This window comes from Puccinia triticina, chromosome 15A (genome assembly GCF_026914185.1).
Source record: "Puccinia triticina chromosome 15A, complete sequence".
NCBI classification, from domain to species: Eukaryota; Fungi; Basidiomycota; class Pucciniomycetes; order Pucciniales; family Pucciniaceae; genus Puccinia; species Puccinia triticina.
This window is the reverse complement of record NC_070572.1, coordinates 1,116,995-1,138,391: the sequence shown is the minus strand read 5'-3', so window position 1 is coordinate 1,138,391 and position 21,397 is coordinate 1,116,995. Positions and strand designations below refer to the sequence as shown.

General features: G+C 46.5%; 2 protein-coding genes across 2 annotated transcripts; one reads left to right on the top strand and one right to left on the bottom strand.

Moving 5' to 3' along the window:
• Positions 1-2,841: 2,841 nt before the first annotated feature.
• PtA15_15A124 (uncharacterized protein) lies at positions 2,842-4,812 on the top strand (the record flags this gene model as incomplete). The annotated part of the gene is made up of 2 exons (XM_053163299.1): positions 2,842-3,117; positions 4,750-4,812. 2 exons carry the CDS (start codon positions 2,842-2,844, stop codon positions 4,810-4,812), a joined length of 339 nt encoding a protein of 112 aa, XP_053027288.1.
• An 8,909-nt stretch (positions 4,813-13,721) lies between these two features.
• PtA15_15A123 (uncharacterized protein) lies at positions 13,722-17,472 on the bottom strand (the record flags this gene model as incomplete). The annotated part of the gene is made up of 4 exons (XM_053163298.1): positions 13,722-14,352; positions 14,541-14,662; positions 14,886-14,964; positions 17,417-17,472. 4 exons carry the CDS (start codon positions 17,470-17,472, stop codon positions 13,722-13,724), a joined length of 888 nt encoding a protein of 295 aa, XP_053027287.1.
• Between the last annotated feature and the right edge of the window lie 3,925 nt (positions 17,473-21,397).

Genomic DNA, 21,397 nt, shown 5'->3' with positions numbered 1-21,397 from the left:
AATAAAAAGTGTGCTTGTTGCCTGGTTTCTAGTTTATTGTTGCTGAACTCATTTATCATCACAATGATAGTGCTTCTGCTCATGCAGTAAGTTTCATAGTTGTATTTTCTCATTATAAAATCTCAGTTCAACTCATCCTTTACTAACTTTTTGTGCTTCTTCTGTGCCCCCAAAAATTCAAGCCGTATACATTAGACAGTAATCTTCCCCCTAATCATCTTTATCAGCAACCATGTTAGCAACCTCCCTTTTTTTCAATCTTCAGTCAATTGATATCCAATTATTGAAGGATCCAATTGTAACATGGCACAAAATCAGGCCCACAACTAGTCTAATTAAATCTTTAGAGTCAATTTTAAGGCCTTTACACCAGGGGAGAATTTGACGCACTCTCCAGAGAGTGCCTGACTGTAATTGTTCTGGGTATGGTGTCAGTCGGATGTGTATTAGGAGTGATTGATAAATTATTCAGAAGTCAATGGGAAGTCTGTTATGATTTATGAGGAAGAATCAAAGGACCTCAAGCAATTTTCTATAGAACCATTTCATTCTTTAAGTATAACTCAATTCCAACATATAATGAAATGATAGTTACTCAATGCCCAAACATTAATCATTTCTGGCGAATTTATGTGGATCAATTTTAGAGATGGCCTCTGTGAAACCGGGTACTTGCTGCCTTTTTTGGCCAATCCTGGACACCTGCACCCAAAACTGCACCTGCTGGGGCAGTTGCAGGGCTTACTCGCAGGTACCTGCACAGGTACCTGTGACTCATAAGCCGCTATTGCAACTTCACACATTGGCTTTGATTTGCATGTCAAAATTTCATTTCATGTATGTATCTTGGTATTATGTGTATCTTGGTCATATGTTTATCTTGGTCTTATGTATCATGGTCTCTCAGTCCAATGAAAGAACTTCCCTGCCTGTAGTCCCCTTCCCCTTTGCTTTGGTCTTGCATTCATCGTTTTTCTTGTTCAGATATACTCATTGAGTGCCAAAGGTTTGATTCTGTTGTTCTTTGAAAAGAAAAACAGTGCCATACCTCTGCTTACCAATTCTGGATCAAGGTTATGTTGCCTGGCAGAAACACATTCTCTGACAAAGTTGAACGTTTTTTCAACATCAACAGTTGTTGTTACATGTGTAGACCTTCATTTGTCAGCAGGGTGATCATGAAAAAAGTCAGGAAATTTGCCTGGGCATCCCATGAAATCAAGGGCCATTTGCAAAAGGCCATGGTGAGTGTTTCCCAAGCGTTTCTGATTGGCCCACTACTTGAGTCCATTTATTGGGGCCCCATTTTCCAACACAAGCCCACCCAATAGCCATATGTCAATCGGGTCTGAAATTGTATTGGCTGACCTTGCAACCACAGCTGCTCTGTGAGCCTGAGTCTCTATAGTGACAGCAGGACACAAGAAAAGAGGGGGGAATATTTGGATTTCTTTGGATAAAGAAAATACAAATATGAGAGAGAGAGAGAAAGAGAGAAAGAGACTGAGCAGGATCAAGATAAGCAGATATTCAAGGTTATTCTGGTGGGAATGCACGTCCACTGGCAATGCTACCTCTTTAGAAGAGTGCTGCCAAGCTGTGATAGAGAGTGCAACAGCCTCCTCTCACCAAAGAAACGTGGAGGGCTTCTGGATTAGACAAGTTTAATCCAGCCACAATTTTTTAGCTTCCTTCTGGATAGTCAAGGTTCTTTGAAGGGAAACCTATGTGGTTTGTTTCTTACAAAAACCACAGAAAAAGAAGGGTATGATGCAGCAGAATCCTTTGGTTGATGATGTCAAGATAGGTGCAGACCTGTGATCAAAGATTGGGCAAAAGCAAGCAGAAGGAGAGAGCAATCAAGAGACACAGAGTTCTACCTCTGAGATAGTCAAGGTTCAGTGAAAGAGTGATAATTACTGTCAATATCCTGGCTGCCTGTGACGGTAGGTATACTGGGAGCATGGTATCCTCTTTTGTCAGCCTTAGAGTCAACACAGCTGACCTAAAGTCTGCCTTTTTCTACTTTTTACATATGAATTACTTCATATCTTTTTCATTTTAAGAGATATCCTTGTTTTGACTTCATATTCTGTTTCCTCATGCAATTTTAACCCTAGTTACAACTTACCAATTCTCTGTAACTCTACTCCTTCCCTGAGTTCTTGAGTTGTGGCGCGCATGCGCAGTTGTGACGTGTCAGCGCTACCAGGCACACCAAACCACATGTACATATGTAATTACATAAGCAAACTGTGAAAATTTTCGAAGTCAGGATCCCCCTTGCCTGAGGAGGATCTACAGACTTCAGCAGACCAGAACCACACCTCCAGACAACCCAGGATCACCAGAACAAGGCCACTACACTCCCAGTATCACCAACAGGAATATTGACAGTTAGTACCCTTTTCATTGAACCTTGATTATCTCAGAGGAGTTCCTCTCTGTCTCTTTGACTGCTTTCTCTCCTCTCTTGTTTGTTTCTCTCCTCTTTGATCACAGGTACATATACCTCTAGACATCTACTCTTGGCCGCTTACAGGGAGCGCAGCGGGATGTGGGCAGAGTCCAAGACACGCTAACGGATAGGAAGTACACCGCGCTAAGGCGCGGCAACAGAGAGCGGCCAACCTCAAGGATGTCCGCGCCCCGCAGCAAGAGTCGCAGCAGCGGGCCGAAACCTAGTTTGTCCCGGAGCAACCGGTAACGGGTAGCAGCACCTGACTCGGAACCGCGAAATCACCGAATTTCCCAGATCACGACTCGCCGCTGGTTTATCGCCGAAACGGGATAAAATTTTTTGCCTGAAGAAGATTAGCGAAGCAGCCTTAAACTAACAAAATGTTTAATCTACTCTCAGTCTCAGAAACCACAGCGGCCGTGAAACAAGCAGCGGGGATAGATACGGAAGGAGAGGGGACGCAGGAGCAAGGAGCATCAGGAGGACCCAAGCAGTCTCAAGATGAAGACGAGATACAAGGGCCGATTGAACAGCCGATCCCACCATCAAAGACCCCGGCGGCAAAGAAACAAAAGAAGGTGACTGTACCAAAAGGGCCGACGAGGAAGATCGCGACTCGCTCTACGTCGCAAGCACCGGAGGAGGTTGAAGAGGAAGTAGCGGGGAGGTTGGAGGAGATCGAGGAGGCAGGGTCAGGGGGGAAGAATGGAGAGAAAGAGGGAATAGATTTGTCAGGAGGGGGGCTAGAGGGGGACTCGGCACGGATTGGTCTAGGTAAGTAAGGAAGCTGGCAGAAGTGGACAAGTAGGAGATCGGAATGCTGAGACAACTGCAACGCTTACACCGTTTAGCAGGAGGTCCAGCAAAGGGGAGAGATGCCGCAACAGAGCCACGGTCGGCAGAACAAAGGACCCTCGACCTTCAGGATGCGATGCTCGAAATGTTGGGGAGGGCAAAGACGGCAGAAGCGAGGGGTCAGGCAACGCAATCAGAGATTTTCTTTCAAATCTGCTGAGGCCTTGGGAAGGTTATAGTGGGACACGCGGGCAATCAAGCGAGCGCCGAGCCGAAGATTGCAACACCGGCATACAATCCCCTCCCTCCTTCACATCCCATCCAACCATTGCCAGCCCTCCCTTCGCGACCTACCGACAGCACCCCGAGCGGTTTCTTAGCGATCCCTGGAATCAACATCCCGACCCCAATCCCGTCTGCCCCGACCAAGACTAGGAGCTATGACGAGATGATAGGCGCCTCGCGTCAAACCGGGGCATCAGCCGTCCTCTTCGATAACGACGCCATCCCCACGAATGACGACCTGGGTCTCACACCGTTTTTTCAACAAAACCTAGTCGAATTCAGAGCACCACTCCCCCTGACGATCTTCAACGAAGAATGGCAAGGCAAGGCGATCCTGTATTCAGCGGAGAAGCGGGTAAAGTCGGAGTCAGGGGACAAGGATAGGTACACGGGATACCCCTACCCGAGCGAATATACACAGACATATCAAGAATGGTCTGTGAACCATCAAGGCTTCTTAGCGGCGGTCCGTAAGATCCCTACACACGCGAATCTGGCGGCCTGGCTAGTAGCGCACAAGCAGAACACGGATGGAATCATCCGAAGAGAAGGTTTCATGACGGCCCTTCGCTACGACATCCATGTTAGGACAAACGCCTTGACGCACAGGGTCCCAATGCCGAACGGCTCCTTGTCAGTGGCCAATATCTCGGTTTTCAGAAGAGAGATCGCCTTGACCGCGCACGCCAAAGCGGTTAGATTCGGAGAGGCAGAGTATGAGGATAACCCCTATGCGCCCGGAGGATGTCGATTTGGTTGGGACCCAACAACTGGACAACTCCCGGCCAAGAAGGACGAACAACACGGGCGCACCCCGCTCCACCTTCAACAACCAATGACAAGAACCTCAATGAACCATCTGAAGCCGGGGCCGGAGACACCAAAAGGCCCAAGCGGGGCTAAAGATCACCAGGCGAGACAAGGCGGCCACAAAGGAGCGAGATGGGGAGCTGGTGGAGGCGATAGAGACACAGGGGGCGCACCGTGGGGAAACAATGGAGTTGGCGCAAATGGAGGAGGGAGCGGGAGTGGAGGTGCAGGGAAAGGGAAGAATCATTAGTTAGCGTTTAGAAAATTTCTCTTCCTTTGTTTTTATTTTTTGTCATGCCCCCCCCTGGTTTAAGGAATGGAATAAGTGGATAAGAGGCAATGTTGTGAGCGTTAAGAACAGGAGTATCTGACTTAGGAACGTCTGTGTCCCAAAACAGTCCAGGCTCACGGGTCCAGCTGCAGGCGAAGCTAGAGGGAGAGACACCCTCCCAAACCGCTAACCCCAAGTCCACTCATCTAAGAAAGGGCAGCGGAAGCTGGCCAGCGGGTGTGTCATGTGAGATGAATGTCACGGCGTGGAAAGCGGCCCTAGAAAAAGCAGGCTTGCTGCCAGAGTTTCAAGATGTGCTGGATGGATTCCGGAACGGCTTCGACCAAGGAATCCCGGACCATCGTCTAGGAAGCTTAAGCCACTACACCCCTCCAAACCACGCGTCCGCTCTGATGGCCAAGGAGAAGATAGAAAAATCCATCAAAAAGGAGCTCGCAGAGAAACGGATGTATGGACCATTTTCTTACGAAGAGGTGGCAAAGAAATTTGATTTCTTCAGGTCCAATCCACTGGGAGTGGTGATAAACGGAGACGGATCGCTAAGGCCAATCAGCGACCTATCATTCCCGCGTGGGAAAGACAGAACCCCATCCGTAAATTCTTTCGTGGCCGCAAAGGATTTCGAAACGACCTGGGACGACTTCAACACCGTCGCCAGCTTCCTTAAGAACGTCAAAGAGCCGGTGCTTTTAGCCCTTTTTGATTGGGAGAAAGCCTACCGTCAAATACCGACAGCGCCCCACCAATGGCCCTTCCTGATGATCCGAGACTTCAACGATAAATTATTACTGGACACGAGAATAACCTTTGGAGGGGTTGCGGGGTGCGGCTCCTTTGGACAGCCGGCAGATGCGTGGAAGAAAATAATGCTAGCTGAATTTGACGTTTTGAATGTTTTCAGATGGGTTGACGACAACCTCTTTGTGAAAAGCAGAGTCTCAGAGACACTCATGACGGATGTAGTCAAACGGTCAGATGAACTAGGAGTGAAGACTAACACAGAAAAGTACTCACCATTCCTCACGGAACAGAAGTACCTCGGATTCATTTGGAACGGCACTGACAAAACGGTCAGGCTACCGGAAGGAAAATTGGCGAAACGCCTCACACAGGTACAACATTTCCAGGAGATTGGAGCGGACTTCTCCTACGGGGAGGTGGAAGTAATCGCGGGCCGCCTAAACCACGTCTCATATATCCTTCCGCAACTAAGGTGCTACTTGTGTAGCATTTACCGATGGTTACAAGACTGGGTACATAAAGAAAGGAAGCGCCCAATCCCGAAAGACGCAGAGGAAGACCTCCACACCTGGCTGACGACCCTCAAGAACTTCACCCCAACTAGGCTAATCCCAAGACAAGAACTAACGGAAATTGGATGGGTCGGAGATGCATCAACCAGTTACGGCATCGGGGTATTGATCGGTAGACGATGGGCACAGTTCCGGCTCCGATCCCTGGTAATTCTGGACAAAGACTTGGCGGGAGAAGTAGAGGAGGAACGGATCTCTCGGCTTGAAACGGTTGCGGTACGATTAGGGCTGGTTATGCTGCTGAAACTAGGCGCAAGGAGAGGGAAGAACTTCATCGTTTGGACCGATAACACCACAACCGAAAGCGTGATCCTCAAAAGGAAATCCAAGGACAAGTTTGTCAACAACGAGTGGAAGAAGATGCAGAAGGTGTTGATTGAACAGGAGATAAATTTGGTGGCGAAGCGGGTAACTTCCGCGGAGAACAGGGCGGACACCCTTTCAAGAGGCCTCAGGGAAGGCCATTGGAACAGGGATCAGCTACGCATCGAGGTGCCACAAGACCTAGAAGATTTGATAGAACAAGTGACAGAAGCAGAGTAGACCCGGGCTAACAATGCAATTAGGATCAAATTGTATATCCACGGTCCCTACGTGTCGCGCGGCCGTCCGGCAAGAGGCACCGCGAGGCCCTGGAGTTGTGGGCTAGGCTCAGAGTGGATCACCAGAGCGAAGGGATAGGGGATAGGTTGGTCTGAGCTGGCTCCAGGCCCTGGAGTTATGGGTCGGGCTCAGACCTTCCTGTGAAGAGGTTCTTAGGGAGGAGACACACCGCGCTAAGAAAGATACGCCGGCGCGTCTTCATACCCCTCCACTTTCCATACCCGTTCCCAGCCACCCGCAAGGGAGGCAGGGGAGAAGGGAACAGGGAAGGAAAGGAAGGAGAGACCTCTTGTCCCCTTTTCCCGAACTCTGGATGACTTGGGGAGTTATCGGAATAACTCCCGGGCCATCCTAGGCGTAGAGAAATGAATAACATCATTCCTACTGCGCTGAAAGAGTAAACAGCCATAGGCCAGTGAGTCACAGTCACTCACAGGCCCACAAACACCTAGTAGTGCCAGTTAATTGGACAAGGATCAAATCACTTCATATCCTTCTTTTTCTGTGGTTTTTGTCAGTAACAAACCACATAGGTTTCCCTTTAAAGAACCTTGACTATCCACAGAGAAGTCTAAAAAATTGTGGCTGATTAGACTTGTCTAATTCAGATACCTTCCACGTTTCCATTGTGAGAAGAGGCTGTTGCAATCTCTGGCACAGCTTGGCAGCACTCCCTTAAGGAGTAGCATTGCTAGTGGATGTTAGTTCCCACCTACAGGTCTACAGAACCTTGAATACATCTCTCAGATCATCTCTTTCTCTCTCTCTCTTTTTCTCTTACTGTTTGTTATTTCTTTATCCCAAGAAATCCAAGCAGTGCCCACCCATTTTTCTTGTGTCCTGCTCCTTGTGTCCTGCTGTCACATAAGAGACACAGGCTCACATCTTTGGTGGTGATCCTGGGCTATCTACAGGTGTGGTTCTGGGTGTCTGAAGTCTGTGGATCCTCCAGCTGCATGGGGGATCCTGACTTCAAAAAAATTCAAAGTTCGATGACATAATAACACATGTACATGTGGTTGGGAGCGCTCAGGCGCGACTACACGGCGCTCCTGTGCATGTGTGTCACAAACCACAAACTCTATGAAGGAATAGAGATATTGTAAAGTGATCTGTGAACACTAGGGTCAAAATTGCATGAGAAATCAGAATCTGAAGTCAAAACAATGTTATGTCTTGAGGTTAAAAAGATATGAGCACATTTAGGTATAAAATGGAGATAAAAGGCAGTTTTAGGTCAACTGTGTTGACTCTAAGGCTGACATTCTCCTAGACCTACCAGGACCCCCGTTTGCTTCTGGGAGATTAGGTTGGTCAGTTCTGATATTGTACATATGTTGTACAATCCGGTTATGACTTACCTTTGGAGGGCCTTTGTTCAATGATGTTGGGGCTGAGGTGGCCTGCTTTGGCCTATACCAGTTATTGTACATTGTACGAGTAAGATCAATTGCCTCTTGAATCCACACCTTGGGCCATTTAATTGCCAGCTTGAAGTATTCATCTTTAAGTGATGGGTGCAGAACTTGATTTTCTCCAGAGAGGTTCAAGTTAGTACACCAATAGCATGAGGTGTATCAAATGAAATGCTCACCCATTGGGATACTGTAAATAGGCAAACAATTGGGGAGTGAGTAATACTTGTTGGTGATCAGAACCCCGGTCCGGCAAGTGTTCTGTAAAGCAGGCGGGTAACAATCGTTCTCATTTGCAATCACGTTTGATAGGCTGGCGGTGATTTGATCAATCATAACAACAACCTCAGAGACTCGAGCTGAGGCCTTTGTAGATACCTGAAGGGTGAATTCATAGAACGGCTCAAGAACCTGCAGTAGGTCTTGTGCCAAGTTGACATTGGACTGGATGATATGGGACCTGCGGGGAGCTCCATACTGCTTGTCCCGTTGACACACCCATACTGCTTGTCCCGTTGACACACCATACTTGAAACAAAATGTCAGTGCAATCAAATTGATGAGCCTATTTGAGAAGAATAAGCTCACATTGCCTTCTCACATCTGACTATGCTTTTGATTTGCCTATAAGTTGAATTCCAGCGAGTTGGAACATCACACTCAATATTGTGAGGTTTCTCATATTTGTTTTCTCAACATAACTCCAGGAACTTGACCTTGGAGTTTGGGGAATTTTCCAGTTTGGTAGCAATTGCACAAAACTAGAAGAATAATCAACATGCAATGTCAGTGCAAACCAAATAGAAAAATCATTGAGAGAAAATAAAATAAATTACCTTTGCAAGGGTACCACAACACAAGCTGGTAGTATAAATGTCAGCATTTTCTTCCTCTTCAAGATCATTAATATTGGCAAGGGTGAGCTCATTGTTGGCTGTCAATTCGCGCTTGGCTGCCTTGTTTCCAATTGCGAGCTCGTTTTCATCCTCTGATTCAGTATTGATTGCTTCTTGATCAAAACGTGACATAAAGTAATGCATAGGGTGATGATCAGATGATTTCCAATCACCATGTGAGTTTGCTTGGCACTTGCGTGCAAGTGCCATTGCACAATATTGTTTAAGAACCCTGTTAGATATATCCTGCAACTTGAGCCTCAATGTATGCTGAATTAATGATGAATTTATCTTTAACTTTGCTCAATTGAGCTGAAGGCACTTTGTAAAGGAGTTGAATTCAATTGAAAACCAGCTCCAACTTGACTCTAGCTATTACTGGAACTATTTGAGAACACATTTTCAACTACCTTGCAAGGCAATATCAAATACTTGGAAGAAACAAGGTATTTATGTACCACGGGAATCATATATATTTCCAGAGCTGCATCTGTTGGCGGGTACTTGGCACCCACAGGCGGGTACCTGTGGAAGTGCGCAGGTATCTGCCGGGTGCGGGTGTGGGTGTCCAGTCTGGTTCCAAATTCAGGCAGGTACCTGCGCACAAATTGCCATTCTGCACAGCTCTGCTTGCCCCTAGTGCCCATTGGCAGGTACTAGGTACCTGTACGGGTGGGTACCCATGGAAGTACACAGGTAACAGCCAGCAGGTGCGGGTGTCCATTCTGGGTCAAACTTCAGGAAGGTACCTGCACCCGCTGCGGGTACCCAGGTGCAAAGTGCCAGCTTTATATATTTCATTCTATAATGTGTTTATCATAAATCCCAGAAATTCTAATGGTACACAAAAAGATACACACAACAGTGCCACAGATACGATGCGCGCATTGATATTGGGCCATATTGCATCAACAATACCTCCCAATACTGTGCATTGAATCACATTGTCTTGGAAGGCCGATGCAATATGCATTGTTCAAAGCGCATTGCTTGAGCGTTGCAATACAGGCTTTTTGTTGGATGTGCATTGGTTTAACTGATGCAATGCCAATAGATGTGATACCAATATTTATTGGTATATCTGCGCCTATATTGGTTGCATTGCATTGCATTGTCTCTACAATGCAATGCAAGGTTTTCTCACCCGCTGTGTCGATCAAGTGATGCAATGCCAATGCGATGCATTGGTTTTGCAATGCAATACAGCAGATTAGCAATATGGTGCATCGCCCCAACAATGCAATACCAATAAATGTGGAATATCGCATTGTATGACATCTGTTTCACCGTTGATACACATGTGAGTTTGTGTGACACACTCTTTAGTTGTTGAATTTTTTCACAAAATATTTGAAGTTCTGGGAAAAGTACATTGGAAAAAACTTCATATTAATTAGGAGTTGTGTATGACTTCAGAAACTATCACCAAAATCATTTGTGTACATATGGCTGAATGTTATAAACAATTTTTGAAGGGTTGGCCTAAGCCCCTGGCTCCGCACAAGCACTCAGGTTGGCATCACTTGGCTCAGTGATGAAAAATGTGACACACCAGCGCACATGTGAAAATTTGTGTGACACATTCTTCAGCTGCTAAATTTTTTCCCAAGGGAGTTAGAATTCTGGGACAAGTCCAGGGGAGCCACAGATTACCCAGTGTTTGTGAATGAATTCAGAAAATCTCCTCAACAGGATTTCTGTACTGATGGATGAAAGTCAGATAATGCAATATGCATTATGCATAAAAAGAATCAAATTTGCGGTAACCAAAGATGGTGGACGGAAATCCTATGCTTACAGCAAATTATGCTTACAACATGTATGCTTACATGGCGGGGTCACTGTACAATTATTGAAGGATTCAGCTAATTTGCCCCTGGGATTGCAGGGCACTCATCCTTGGCATGACATGGCTGGGAGATGGTCTACGTGTCACACAAACGCGTGCGTGTACGTTTGTGTGACACAATGTGTCGGAGAAACCGGCACAGGTTACATGGTGTTGTGACAGTTGGCCCCACAGTGCCAAAGTCAAACCGTAGTACCAGAGCAAAATCAGACCTCCCACTAGAGCTGACACTTTGCACCCGGGTACCTGCGGCGGGTGTGGTTACCTGCCTGAATTTTGACCCAGAATGGACACCCGCACCCGCTGGCAGTTACCTGCGTACTTCCATGGGTACCTGCCTACAGGTACCTAGTACCCGCCAATGGGCACTAGGGGCAAGAAGAGCTGTGCAGAATGGTGATTTGTGCGTGGGTACCTGCTGGAGTTTGGACCCAGACTGGACACACGCACCCGGCAGATACCTGCACACTTCCACGGGTACCCGCCTGTGTACCCGCCAAGGGGTACTAGGGACACACTCTACCTCCCACAGTATCACTACACTCCATCCAAAGTTTTAACCATGTGTAATAGAAACAACTCAAAAAAAACTGGCAGCTTTTTGGTGTGTGCCCTGAAAATAAATACAAAAACTGTTTCAGAGAAACCTGATGGGTATGGGTTTCCAAAGAGGTCAAAAATCATGATGATTGAAATATGAGGAACTTTGGGGTCAAGCTTGAGGATCAAGTAAACCTTATCATTAAATTGGCCTGGTTTTCAGCATAGGTATTGCATACATTTTACACAGACATTGCACAACACATTTGGTATGATTCCAGTTCTTATAAAATTACTTTTTGGCAGACATGAAATTGCCTTCCAACCAGCATCTAACTGAGATCCAACCAAATCTATGACTGAGTTCAGAGATGGCACTTGCACGCAAGTGCCAAGGAAACTCCCATGGTGAATCTAAGTCAAAGAGTCCGAGCACATCTTACTTTTCAATAAGATCTTGTGGTTCCTCTTTGTGATTGGAATTATCAGAATCTGGTGGGCCACCACTACCGGAAGACTTTTTTGGACGACCAAAAGGTTGAAGTATTGCTTTGACTACCAGATTGAGGATATGAGCAAAGCAACATATCCACTGTGCCTCTCCCTTGTAGTACAGTGTGGCTTGCATGCACTTTTGCAACTCAGTGTTCAAGAAGACTTGCAAAAGTGCATGCAAGTCGCATCTGGTCAGCTTTGAAACCCCTATTATCAGTAGCAATCCCGCAGATCTTTTTTGTTTGATGAGAGGGAATGTGTGAGAAATTTGATAATGGATAGGCAGTGTAATTAAAGGCTCACTTGGTTTTACAATCCAAATTTCTCTACTACATATGTACTGAACCATGCAACCTAGGTATTTGCCGGTGTGACTTTCCTTGAGTTGAAAAAAGTCAAGGGGCATCAAGTCCATTTTCATATTGCTGTTGGTTTCTTCATTTAGTCAATAGATAACAGCCCCAATGACATCAAATTCATTTGGTGCCTGCCATGCATCACAGCTGCGCAAAAGAGTTGCTGCTGCTGCACAAAGTGTCTTGAGCCGCGGCCCAAGTCGCAAGGCCTTTTGGACTAGCTGTATGCAAGAACTCTATGTGTTTAGGTGCCCAACACATAACATACAGGCACTTAAACACATAATATCCGACAGCCTTGGACCTGCAAATCTGCACCAATGCGGTCGGCCACTCTTTTTTTTCGGACTTACTTTGCGCACTGCACAGTGCGCGGATTCCCAAACACTTCGCGCACTGCGGGTAAAATATGCAACTTTTTGAATATTTTTCTTGACCAATCAATAGACAGGCTTCCCATTGGCCTCTCTGAATTTTTTGGGGGTTTGTTGAGGCATTCTTCTTTGTTTAAAAAAAATCATTAAAAACCAAAAGAAATGTGGGATTTGGGCACCTAAAAAACAAGGTTCCCATAGCCCAAAAATTTCAAATAATTTATTGAGTAATGAAACATGTAGGAACAGCTACTTCAAAAAATTTCAGCCACTTTGTGCAAGCATACAGGTCTGAAAAATAAGAAACTTTACCACATATTAGCACATTGCATCTAAGTCATCCTCATTTTTCAGACCTGTGTCCTTGCAAAAAGTGGCTAAAAACTTCTGAAGTAGGTGTTCTTATATGTTCCATTACTCAATAAATGATTTGGGATTTTGGGGCTATGAGAACCTTGTATTTTAGGCGCCCAAATCGTACATTTCTTCTTGGTTTTAATGATTTTTTTTAACATAGAAGAATGATTTGAAAAACTCTCAAAAATTTCAGAGAGGCCAATGGGAAGCCTGTCTATTGATTGGTAAAAAAAAACTTCAAAGAGTTGTGTATTTTATCCGCAGTGCGCAAAGTGTTTGGGAATCCGTGCACTGTGCAGTGCGCGCAGTGTTTTTCGCAGTGTGCAAAGTATGTAAGTCCGTTTTTTTTTTTCTTTTTTTTTTTTACATAAGTGTTATTGATTTTACATATCACACTATAATCTATAAAATTGCTAGTACTACAGAAACATCTTTAGATATGCACACATGTTGGCCACTCGGATTAGCATATTCCAAGCATAATCTGAGCTAGTTAGTCCATACTAACTTAGCCACCGATGCTGATGCTCTAAACAAATACCAAGACAAGGCAAAATAGGTCCAAGCTTTCGGTCAAGACAATAGAAACACTTCTGTGCTCATTTTCACAAGCAAAATCACAATGAGTGGAGACATGACATTCAAAAAAAGATGGAGAACATTGCTCGAGACGGCAATCAATGAAAAAAAGTTCAGAAGTTTTGACAGCTGACAGTGAGGACTGACAGATGGGGAATGTCAGCAAACTATCCAAAACTGGAGTTTGGCCGGCCAGCATTGGCAGCAAGGCACTAGCATTTCCTTTGAGAACTCAGCGACTTACAGTGTATCTCCCGAGGCTTGGTTCAACACATTGTTCCATTGAGTAATCTACCACCACTCATAGCCCACCACGCCGGACCAGTTTAGCCTCAAGCTCCTCAAGTTCAGCCTCTAGCCCACCACGCCTGACCAGTTCAACCTTAAGCTCCTCCTCTAGCCCAGCACGCCGGACCAGTTTAGCCTTAAGCTCCTCAAGTTCAGCCTCTGATTTCTTTCGTTTGGCCTCGAATTGGTTTCGTATCTCTTCTATCTGTTTGTCCGTCTCTTCTCTCAAATCTTCTGTAACTTGGAAACGCCAAGATGCTTCATATTCAGCTTCCGCAGATGCCCAGTTGTCGTAGGCAAATTTTTCTTCAGGAGTAAGACGATCATAAAAGAGCTGATCAATGAGTAGCTTGGCAGGTTGGTCGGTCCGAGTCCATTCAGGCAGCATTTCCGACTTCGAATCAAGTCCGACATTGGCCAAAATCCAAACCAACTTGTCCAAGGTGTCGTTGACGCCGTCGCCCATAACGTCACGAGCCGTTGGGAGGGATATGAGGACGTGTTGAGTAGGCGGTTTCTTTTGTGGTATAGCCGGGACGTTGTCCGGTTTTCGGGAGCGGTGTGATTGTACTTTGTAATGTGGTGCGATCCACAGAAGCCAATCTTGGTGCACATCCTCAGGAACATCCGGCAGCCTTTTCCACCTAAAATCACATATTGATATAACGTAGACTGGCTTGGAGCCGTGTACGCAATTCTGTCGAGGTAGAAAGGCTGAGCAGCTCGCTGCATTTCAATGTTGATAACAGTATTTTGATCAGTTACCACTACAAGATCGTAGCGCCCGGTTCAGTTTGATTTGTCAAGCCCCGGATGCTCATTAGCCGCGTACCGCACGTTACCGATTGTTGAAGCTGGCTGCCGTTGCTGCCAACTTTCCTTGACTGGATTCGATGGAGTGGAACTTCTGACTTCGACAGTTTTTTCAATCTTAGCAATTACGACGCCTTCTTGCTGCAAGATACTATTGAGAAATGGTATCAGAACCGAGGACTGTCCCATGATTCTTTTGAACGCTACGTCGGATGTAGGTGAAATCAAGTCTGGCATGTTGGGGCCTGCTTTGCTGTGATTGTAAATTTCAAAGGCAGGTGTTGAACAATCATCCAGTTTATGGAAGAAATGAGTGAAGAGCTTTATGGTAGATGTAAGACGACGCTTGATTGACTGCACATACCTGGTTGATGTAGAAAACTGGGTCGTCTTGGATCGAAGTGTGTAGATTCGCAGCGACTCCTGGTTTGTGATACGCACACCTGAGTAATGGTGAACAATGTCAAAAGTGATCAAGTGTGAGTGGGAAGCCGTGATGAGTTTGGTGGGTGGGAGATGGCCGCAAAATGGCAAGAGGCTAACTTAACTAAGTCCCTCCCGAGGGAGGCCGAAGGCCTCCCTCTGGGAGGGACTTAAGCCTTACAGGTGATTTTGGCCTGAGAGGTACATCAACATTCAGGGCCTCTGGGTGGTTCTGTTTTTGTGTAATCACCCTCTACATTCAGACTTAGAATCATCAGAAGGCTGGGTATATCATACCCTTTTCTGGTGGCTCTTGCTGGTGCCCAATCGTACAATGTGGTCAATGTAGAATTGAGAAAACCCCATGACAGCTAAGACAGATGAGTTTTTGATGTTTTTTTTAAGAGGTGGGGCAGGTAGAAATGTGACATGAAAGTGCATCAAAAATTAGCCAAGATGTATGGCTTTCAGATTATCCAAAAATTTTGGTGGAAACACCGGGGGTTATGGAGCTATAGCAACATTTGTTGGGGAGTTGGTTTTTGGCCGTTGCTCTCAGCCCTAAATCACCGATACCGCATAAGTCCCTCCGGTGGAGGCGCTTCGCGCCTCCAACTTCGGACTTAGTTAAGTTAGGGCAAGAGGGCTCAAGAGGGCGAGGGAATTGAACTCACAACAGCGCCGCCAATTACGAAGTGGTAGCGAATCGCCAGCTCTCCAGGAAGCTCCAGGAGAAGATAGCTCGACTGCGGCGAGGAGCAGAGTGCGTAGCCCGCAGGCTACTACAGCCATTCCGAAAAAGCTTGGCTTTGTTGGAAGGAATTTCCACCCAAACTTTGTCTCGGATTTGCCAATAATCACTGGCAAGGTTGGAGATATGTATATTCATGCCCACCTCATTCTTATATGCAGGGTGCATATGCAGCAGCCAGATGCCCTCAATCATCTCCTTGCTTTCATTTTTTCCTAATTCTGAGTTCAGAATCAAGCGATTTGGCTGATTTTACCCTGGATGGCGTACTTATCCTGTTCGCGAGGTTGGATGGTGCTGGTCCCAGCGGCCGGCGTGTTTTTTTTCCGCTACCAAACGGCTTGATTGGTGGGATCCTGCAAGCAACTGCGCTCGCAGGTCTGGATATCATGTGTCCAACCTTGATGTTGGATGCATAAACATTGGCAAATCCAGAAGGAATTTCCAGTGGAAATTCCTTCCAAAGAAGCCAAGCTTTTTCGGAATGGCTGTACATCGAGCTAAGAGCATCCACCACCTTCTAGGTAAATCTTTAGGTAGCCAGCGAGTCCCGCAAGGCTCGGTTGCTTAGCTAAAGAAATAATCCACCCTCGCCAGCCGGTATTGGCTCGGTAGGCAATGTGGATTTAGATAACGACACCAACTAGCAGCAACTCCACCCTTGTGTTTATGTATGTACATACATACACCCCTCGGTAAGGAACACGACACCGCTGATGACACCCTCCAGTCATACAATTGGTGGCCGGTCGACTTATCAACTGGTCATACTATTGGTGACCGGTCATTGTACCATCAATGACCGGCCATCAAATCGTCTGACCGGTCATCCAATTGAATGACCGGTCATCCAGTCGACTGACCGGTCATCCAATTGAATGACCGGTCATCCAGTCGACTGACCGGTCATCCAATTGAATGACCGGTCATCCAGTCGACTGACCGGTCATCCAATTGATTGACCGGTCATCCAGTCGACTGACCGGTCATCCAATTGATTGACCGGTCATCCAATCGAATGACCGGCCATCTAATCGGATGACCGGCTATCAAATCGTATGACCGTGACCGGTCATCCAGTTGACTGACTGGTCATCCAGTCGACTGACCGGTCATCCAATCGGATCAACGGCTATCTAGTCGAATGACCGGTCGTCCAGTATCCGATTGATGAATGAGATGAATGACCGGTCATCCAGTCAAATGACCGGTCATACTATCAATGGCCGTTCAAACGGCAGTCTTTCAAGTGCAGTGTGGTGGTCTTAACATTTGGCCGGTCAACCTATTGAATGACCGGTCATGACTGGCCGTTATGAGGACTGGTCATCCTATCATGACCGGTTGATTGATGACCGGTCATCCCATTGATGACCGGTTGATCGATGACCGGTTGATCAATGACCGGTTGAGGGGTGGAGAGCTACTGGCATGTATGTATTTATCTGCTGTGTATGTACATGTGCTGGGTCTTGTGGCGAGGGCAGTTGGCAGGCTTGCTAGAATGGTCTTACAGAGGCTCTGTAGCCGTTGGTAAATCTAGCGAGCCTTAAAGATTTACCAAACAACTATTTAGCTAAAGAGCCCTAAAGAGGGCACGGGGGTAGAAAATTGCTTACATACTCGGTAAATATGCCTTACCGAGCGGGTTTACAGAGACGGTGGTGGATGCTCTAAAGCCTCTCTATGCATGAGCCGGCCAACCCATACAATCGACGGACATTGATGGTGTGTATGACCGGGGTTTCACACATGTACCGTATGTTGAGCTGGTCATTCTCTTGTGCTGTGCTACTTAACCAAGGGTATTTAAATAAGTACTTACATAGACATGAGGGTGCTGTTGGTGTCTTTAGCTAAATTTGTGTTACCTATTGAGCCGATAACGGCTGGCAAGGGTGGGTTTTTTCTTTAGCTAAGCAACCAAGCCTCGCGGGACTTGCTGGCTAGCTAAAGATTTACCAAGACGGTGGTGGATGCTCTTATAGATGAATGTATGTACATAGTAATTGGGTTGGGGAGAAAACAAAAACCATAAATACATAATCTGTAGTAAAATAGCATGTGAAATAAAATGCAAAAGTGATGTGTCACAACACTCCCCCCCTCACCAACCCCAAAAATGAAAGAAGGGAAGACAAGTGAAGTGGAAGAAAAGAAAAAAAAGAGTGTTATAACTAGTCAAAGATACACCACGGGCCATCCAGGACATCCATTGGTTGGACCAATGGTTGCACCTTTGGCTGTCCGGCTCTTGCGCGGGGGAGTCCGTCCTTTGGACGGACATTGTACTTCCCTCGCGTCGGATGGTTCAAACAAACCATCCCATGTACGGAACAGGGAACGTTCAGGGGATGATTGAAGGACCATCCGCTGGATGGCTCCACACTCCAGCCGGCATCAAAAAATGAGTGGCCTGACTCGCGGACGGGGTCAAACATGCAACCTAGGGCACATCTGATCACATGGCACTACAGGCATGTAGCTGTTGCTGCGGGATGCAGCGTCACCCTGTCGTTGCAAGCCCGCGTGACTGCGCAAGTAGGCGCAGTCACTGCGGCCGCGACCCCAAATGCAATGTCAGATGACGCTGCAGGCCGCAACGACACCTATTTGCCCGTTGTGTGGGGAGCCTCGCTCTCCCAACTACACCACATAGATAGCACATTGAAAGATCCCCACCTTCACCAAGAATAGACCGCAAAAACCACAACCCTTCGCCGTCCAATAGTTTATTGGACACTCAGATCAATTGCACAGTCTTGATCAAGGGTGTCCAAGGGGTTTTTTTTTGTGTCCATTGGACACCCTCATGAATCAAGGGTGATGCACAGTGTTTCTTGCAATCATTGGACACTCTCAACCGAGAGTTTCCGCTGGGCAACTTGTTTGGTGTCCATCGGACACTCCGGCTGGAGTGTCCGATTGTCGGAGCGCACATTTGCGTGAAAAGCATCCATCGGACACTCCTGGAGGAGAGTGTCCAATGGATGCTATTTTTTGGGCGTCCAAATGACGCTTTGGCCAGAAAAGCAGCACTTGGACGCTTTTTGAAACCATCCAAGTGATGCTCTTGCCCCGTAGCGTCCATCGGATGCTCTGGGAGCATCCTCTGGACGCTTCCAGGGCAAAACCGTCCATTGTATGGGGCAGTTTCCCAAAAACCTGCCCCGTGGTGTACAAAGAAGGTGAGTCAAGTGTGATTGTGAAAATTGTGTTGAATTTCATTCTTGTTTCCACTCATCCCTAAAATCCTTACACTTTGTACTCCCTCCACTCCACCCTTTTTATACTCCTCTCCAAGCTTGTTTTCAGATCAAATATATTCTACACTTATGAGTCCACATATTATTGTCTGCTTGTATTTAGTGGTCATGTTTTCTCACCATACTAGCCTTGTTGACTTTTCTCCTTGCCTAGATTAGTTTGTCAAACTTTCCCAAATCCTTCTTATCCTCTTGTGTTTGCACTCTCTGCTGGAGATATTGATGTACCTTTTGACATGTTACAATGACACCACAGGGCGCATTCCTGGAAATGCCCTGCATCCCGCGGATGTTTCTCACTGAGAAATGTCCAGAAGATTGTCCGGAGGGCATCCAGCGGACACAAGGGGCACTAAGCATCACTTGGACGCTTCTGGAAGCATCCAAGTGATGCTTGGCACGTGGAAATGTCCACTGGACATCAAAAAACACCGTCCACCGGACACTCCCAAGTGAGAGTGTCCAATGGACATCTTGATGTTCCACAAAGCTCAGCATCCATTGGAAACTCCAGCCAGAGTGTCCAATGGACACCAAAAACCACTGTCCATCGGACACTCTTGATCAAGAGTGTCTGATGGACACCATAACTCACCATCCATTGGACACCCAAGCTGGAGTGACCAAAGGAATTAATCAATTCAACCATTGGACACTCTTGGAACAAGTTTTGTCAGAGTTTGTCTCTTATGTGACGTAACTCTGATGGGTTTTTGTCTCACAAGCCGCGGCGGAGAGGTAGCGGCAAGCGGAGAAGAGGTCACACTACAGTTACTGAGAGTAACAAGTGGAAGAAAGTCCGACTTGATGCTGAGAGGCGGAGGGACTGGCACCCTTACGTATGTACGTATGTAAGGGGACGCGGCGAAAATCAAGCCAAGCGCCGTTGCGTTATAAGGATGAGATCACTTATCTTCTAGGTTACAGGTGTGATAACTAAACCTGTACCTAGGGGGAAGATACACGAGGAGAAGGGAAGCTGTAAGGGAAGAAAAAGGTTAGTGTAGATTATGTAAAACCCCACTCACTGTAATTTCAGTAAGGTACACGGGTTTGTATGGCAATAATCTGGGGGAAAGATCTCTCCAGAGGAAAGATCCACCCATTTTATATTACAGGGACCTGATCCTCCTTTGAGTCAAGGCCCCAGAGGGATCCTAAACTCCAAGGAGGGAGAAGAGGTCCACGGAATTCAGAGGAGGAATTACATGAATAATTATGTAATCTCTCTATGTATGGTAAATCCATAGACAGATATACTCCATTAGTACATTATTATTCTCAATCAAGGTAAATACATAATAAGTGTGAAATCATACAGTTTAGTACATATAAAGTGATGATTGCAACAAAAGTAATATTATAAGACAACGGGAGGACTTGAACACAGGATCTTACACAAGATCAAGGTCAATCTTAAGGTAGCCTTTGGCCATTGGGTTTCATGACTTGTAATTATCATTGCAGACACATGTAAAATTGTCTCAGTGGCTGACAAGTTTCCAATGGCTGCATCTTGGACTGTCTAGATTTTGACAGTACAAGATGTTCAGCTGCCTGTTGGGTGGCAAGAGGGTCTGCCTTTGCAAACTCAACCCTATATGGACTTAGTTTAGAGGTCAAGCACCAAAGGCATGATGTTGCAGTTGGTTATGGAAACTGCTTACACAGCGGGCAATTGGATGTCGCACGCAGCCCGCAGCAACACCCGAGTAAAGGGGGTCCCCTTGGCTTGGGTGTTGCTGCGGGCTGTGTGCAACATCCAATTGCCTGCTGTGTTATCTGGTACTGCAACCCGCAAGCGCGCACCCCAGACAAGCAGGTTGGTGTTTGAGCCCCACTCATGCCATGCCCCCCCCCCCCCCCGCTGCACCTGCTCCCACCTCCCCCACTAATCTCCATGACCCCCCGTGGTGAGCGCAGGTCAGCGTACGCATCAGATGACCACCGGATCTCCTACAATTTTTACCAACCTGTTGATAGTGGCTGATATCCAGCAGACATTTGCATTCCATCCAGCGGATGCATTCTGGCGAAACATCCGCCATTGTGCAATGCAAGTGGCATCCAGTGGACGTTTCCTGCAGCGCCAGAGCTGGAAATCCGCGGACATGTCCATATACATGTCCAATCAATTTCTGCAACGGCCCGTGGTGGAGTTGAGAAGTTTCTTATTCATTATCAATTTTTTATTCATTTTATTCTCACCCACAAGTTGATTCCATGTACATAGTCTATTATATATACTAGAGGCTAAGGCGGCTCCGCTGCTGTGGGTACAGCGTTAGATTAAAAATCTGCCCATTCCACAGGCTCGCCTCATCCACAAATGATACTATTAGTTCAACCTTCAATGTTCAATAGGAGCAATACCTCAATGGAGCCCAGCTCCAGGATGAAAATTTCCACCATAAAACTTTACACAGTGCTAGACAT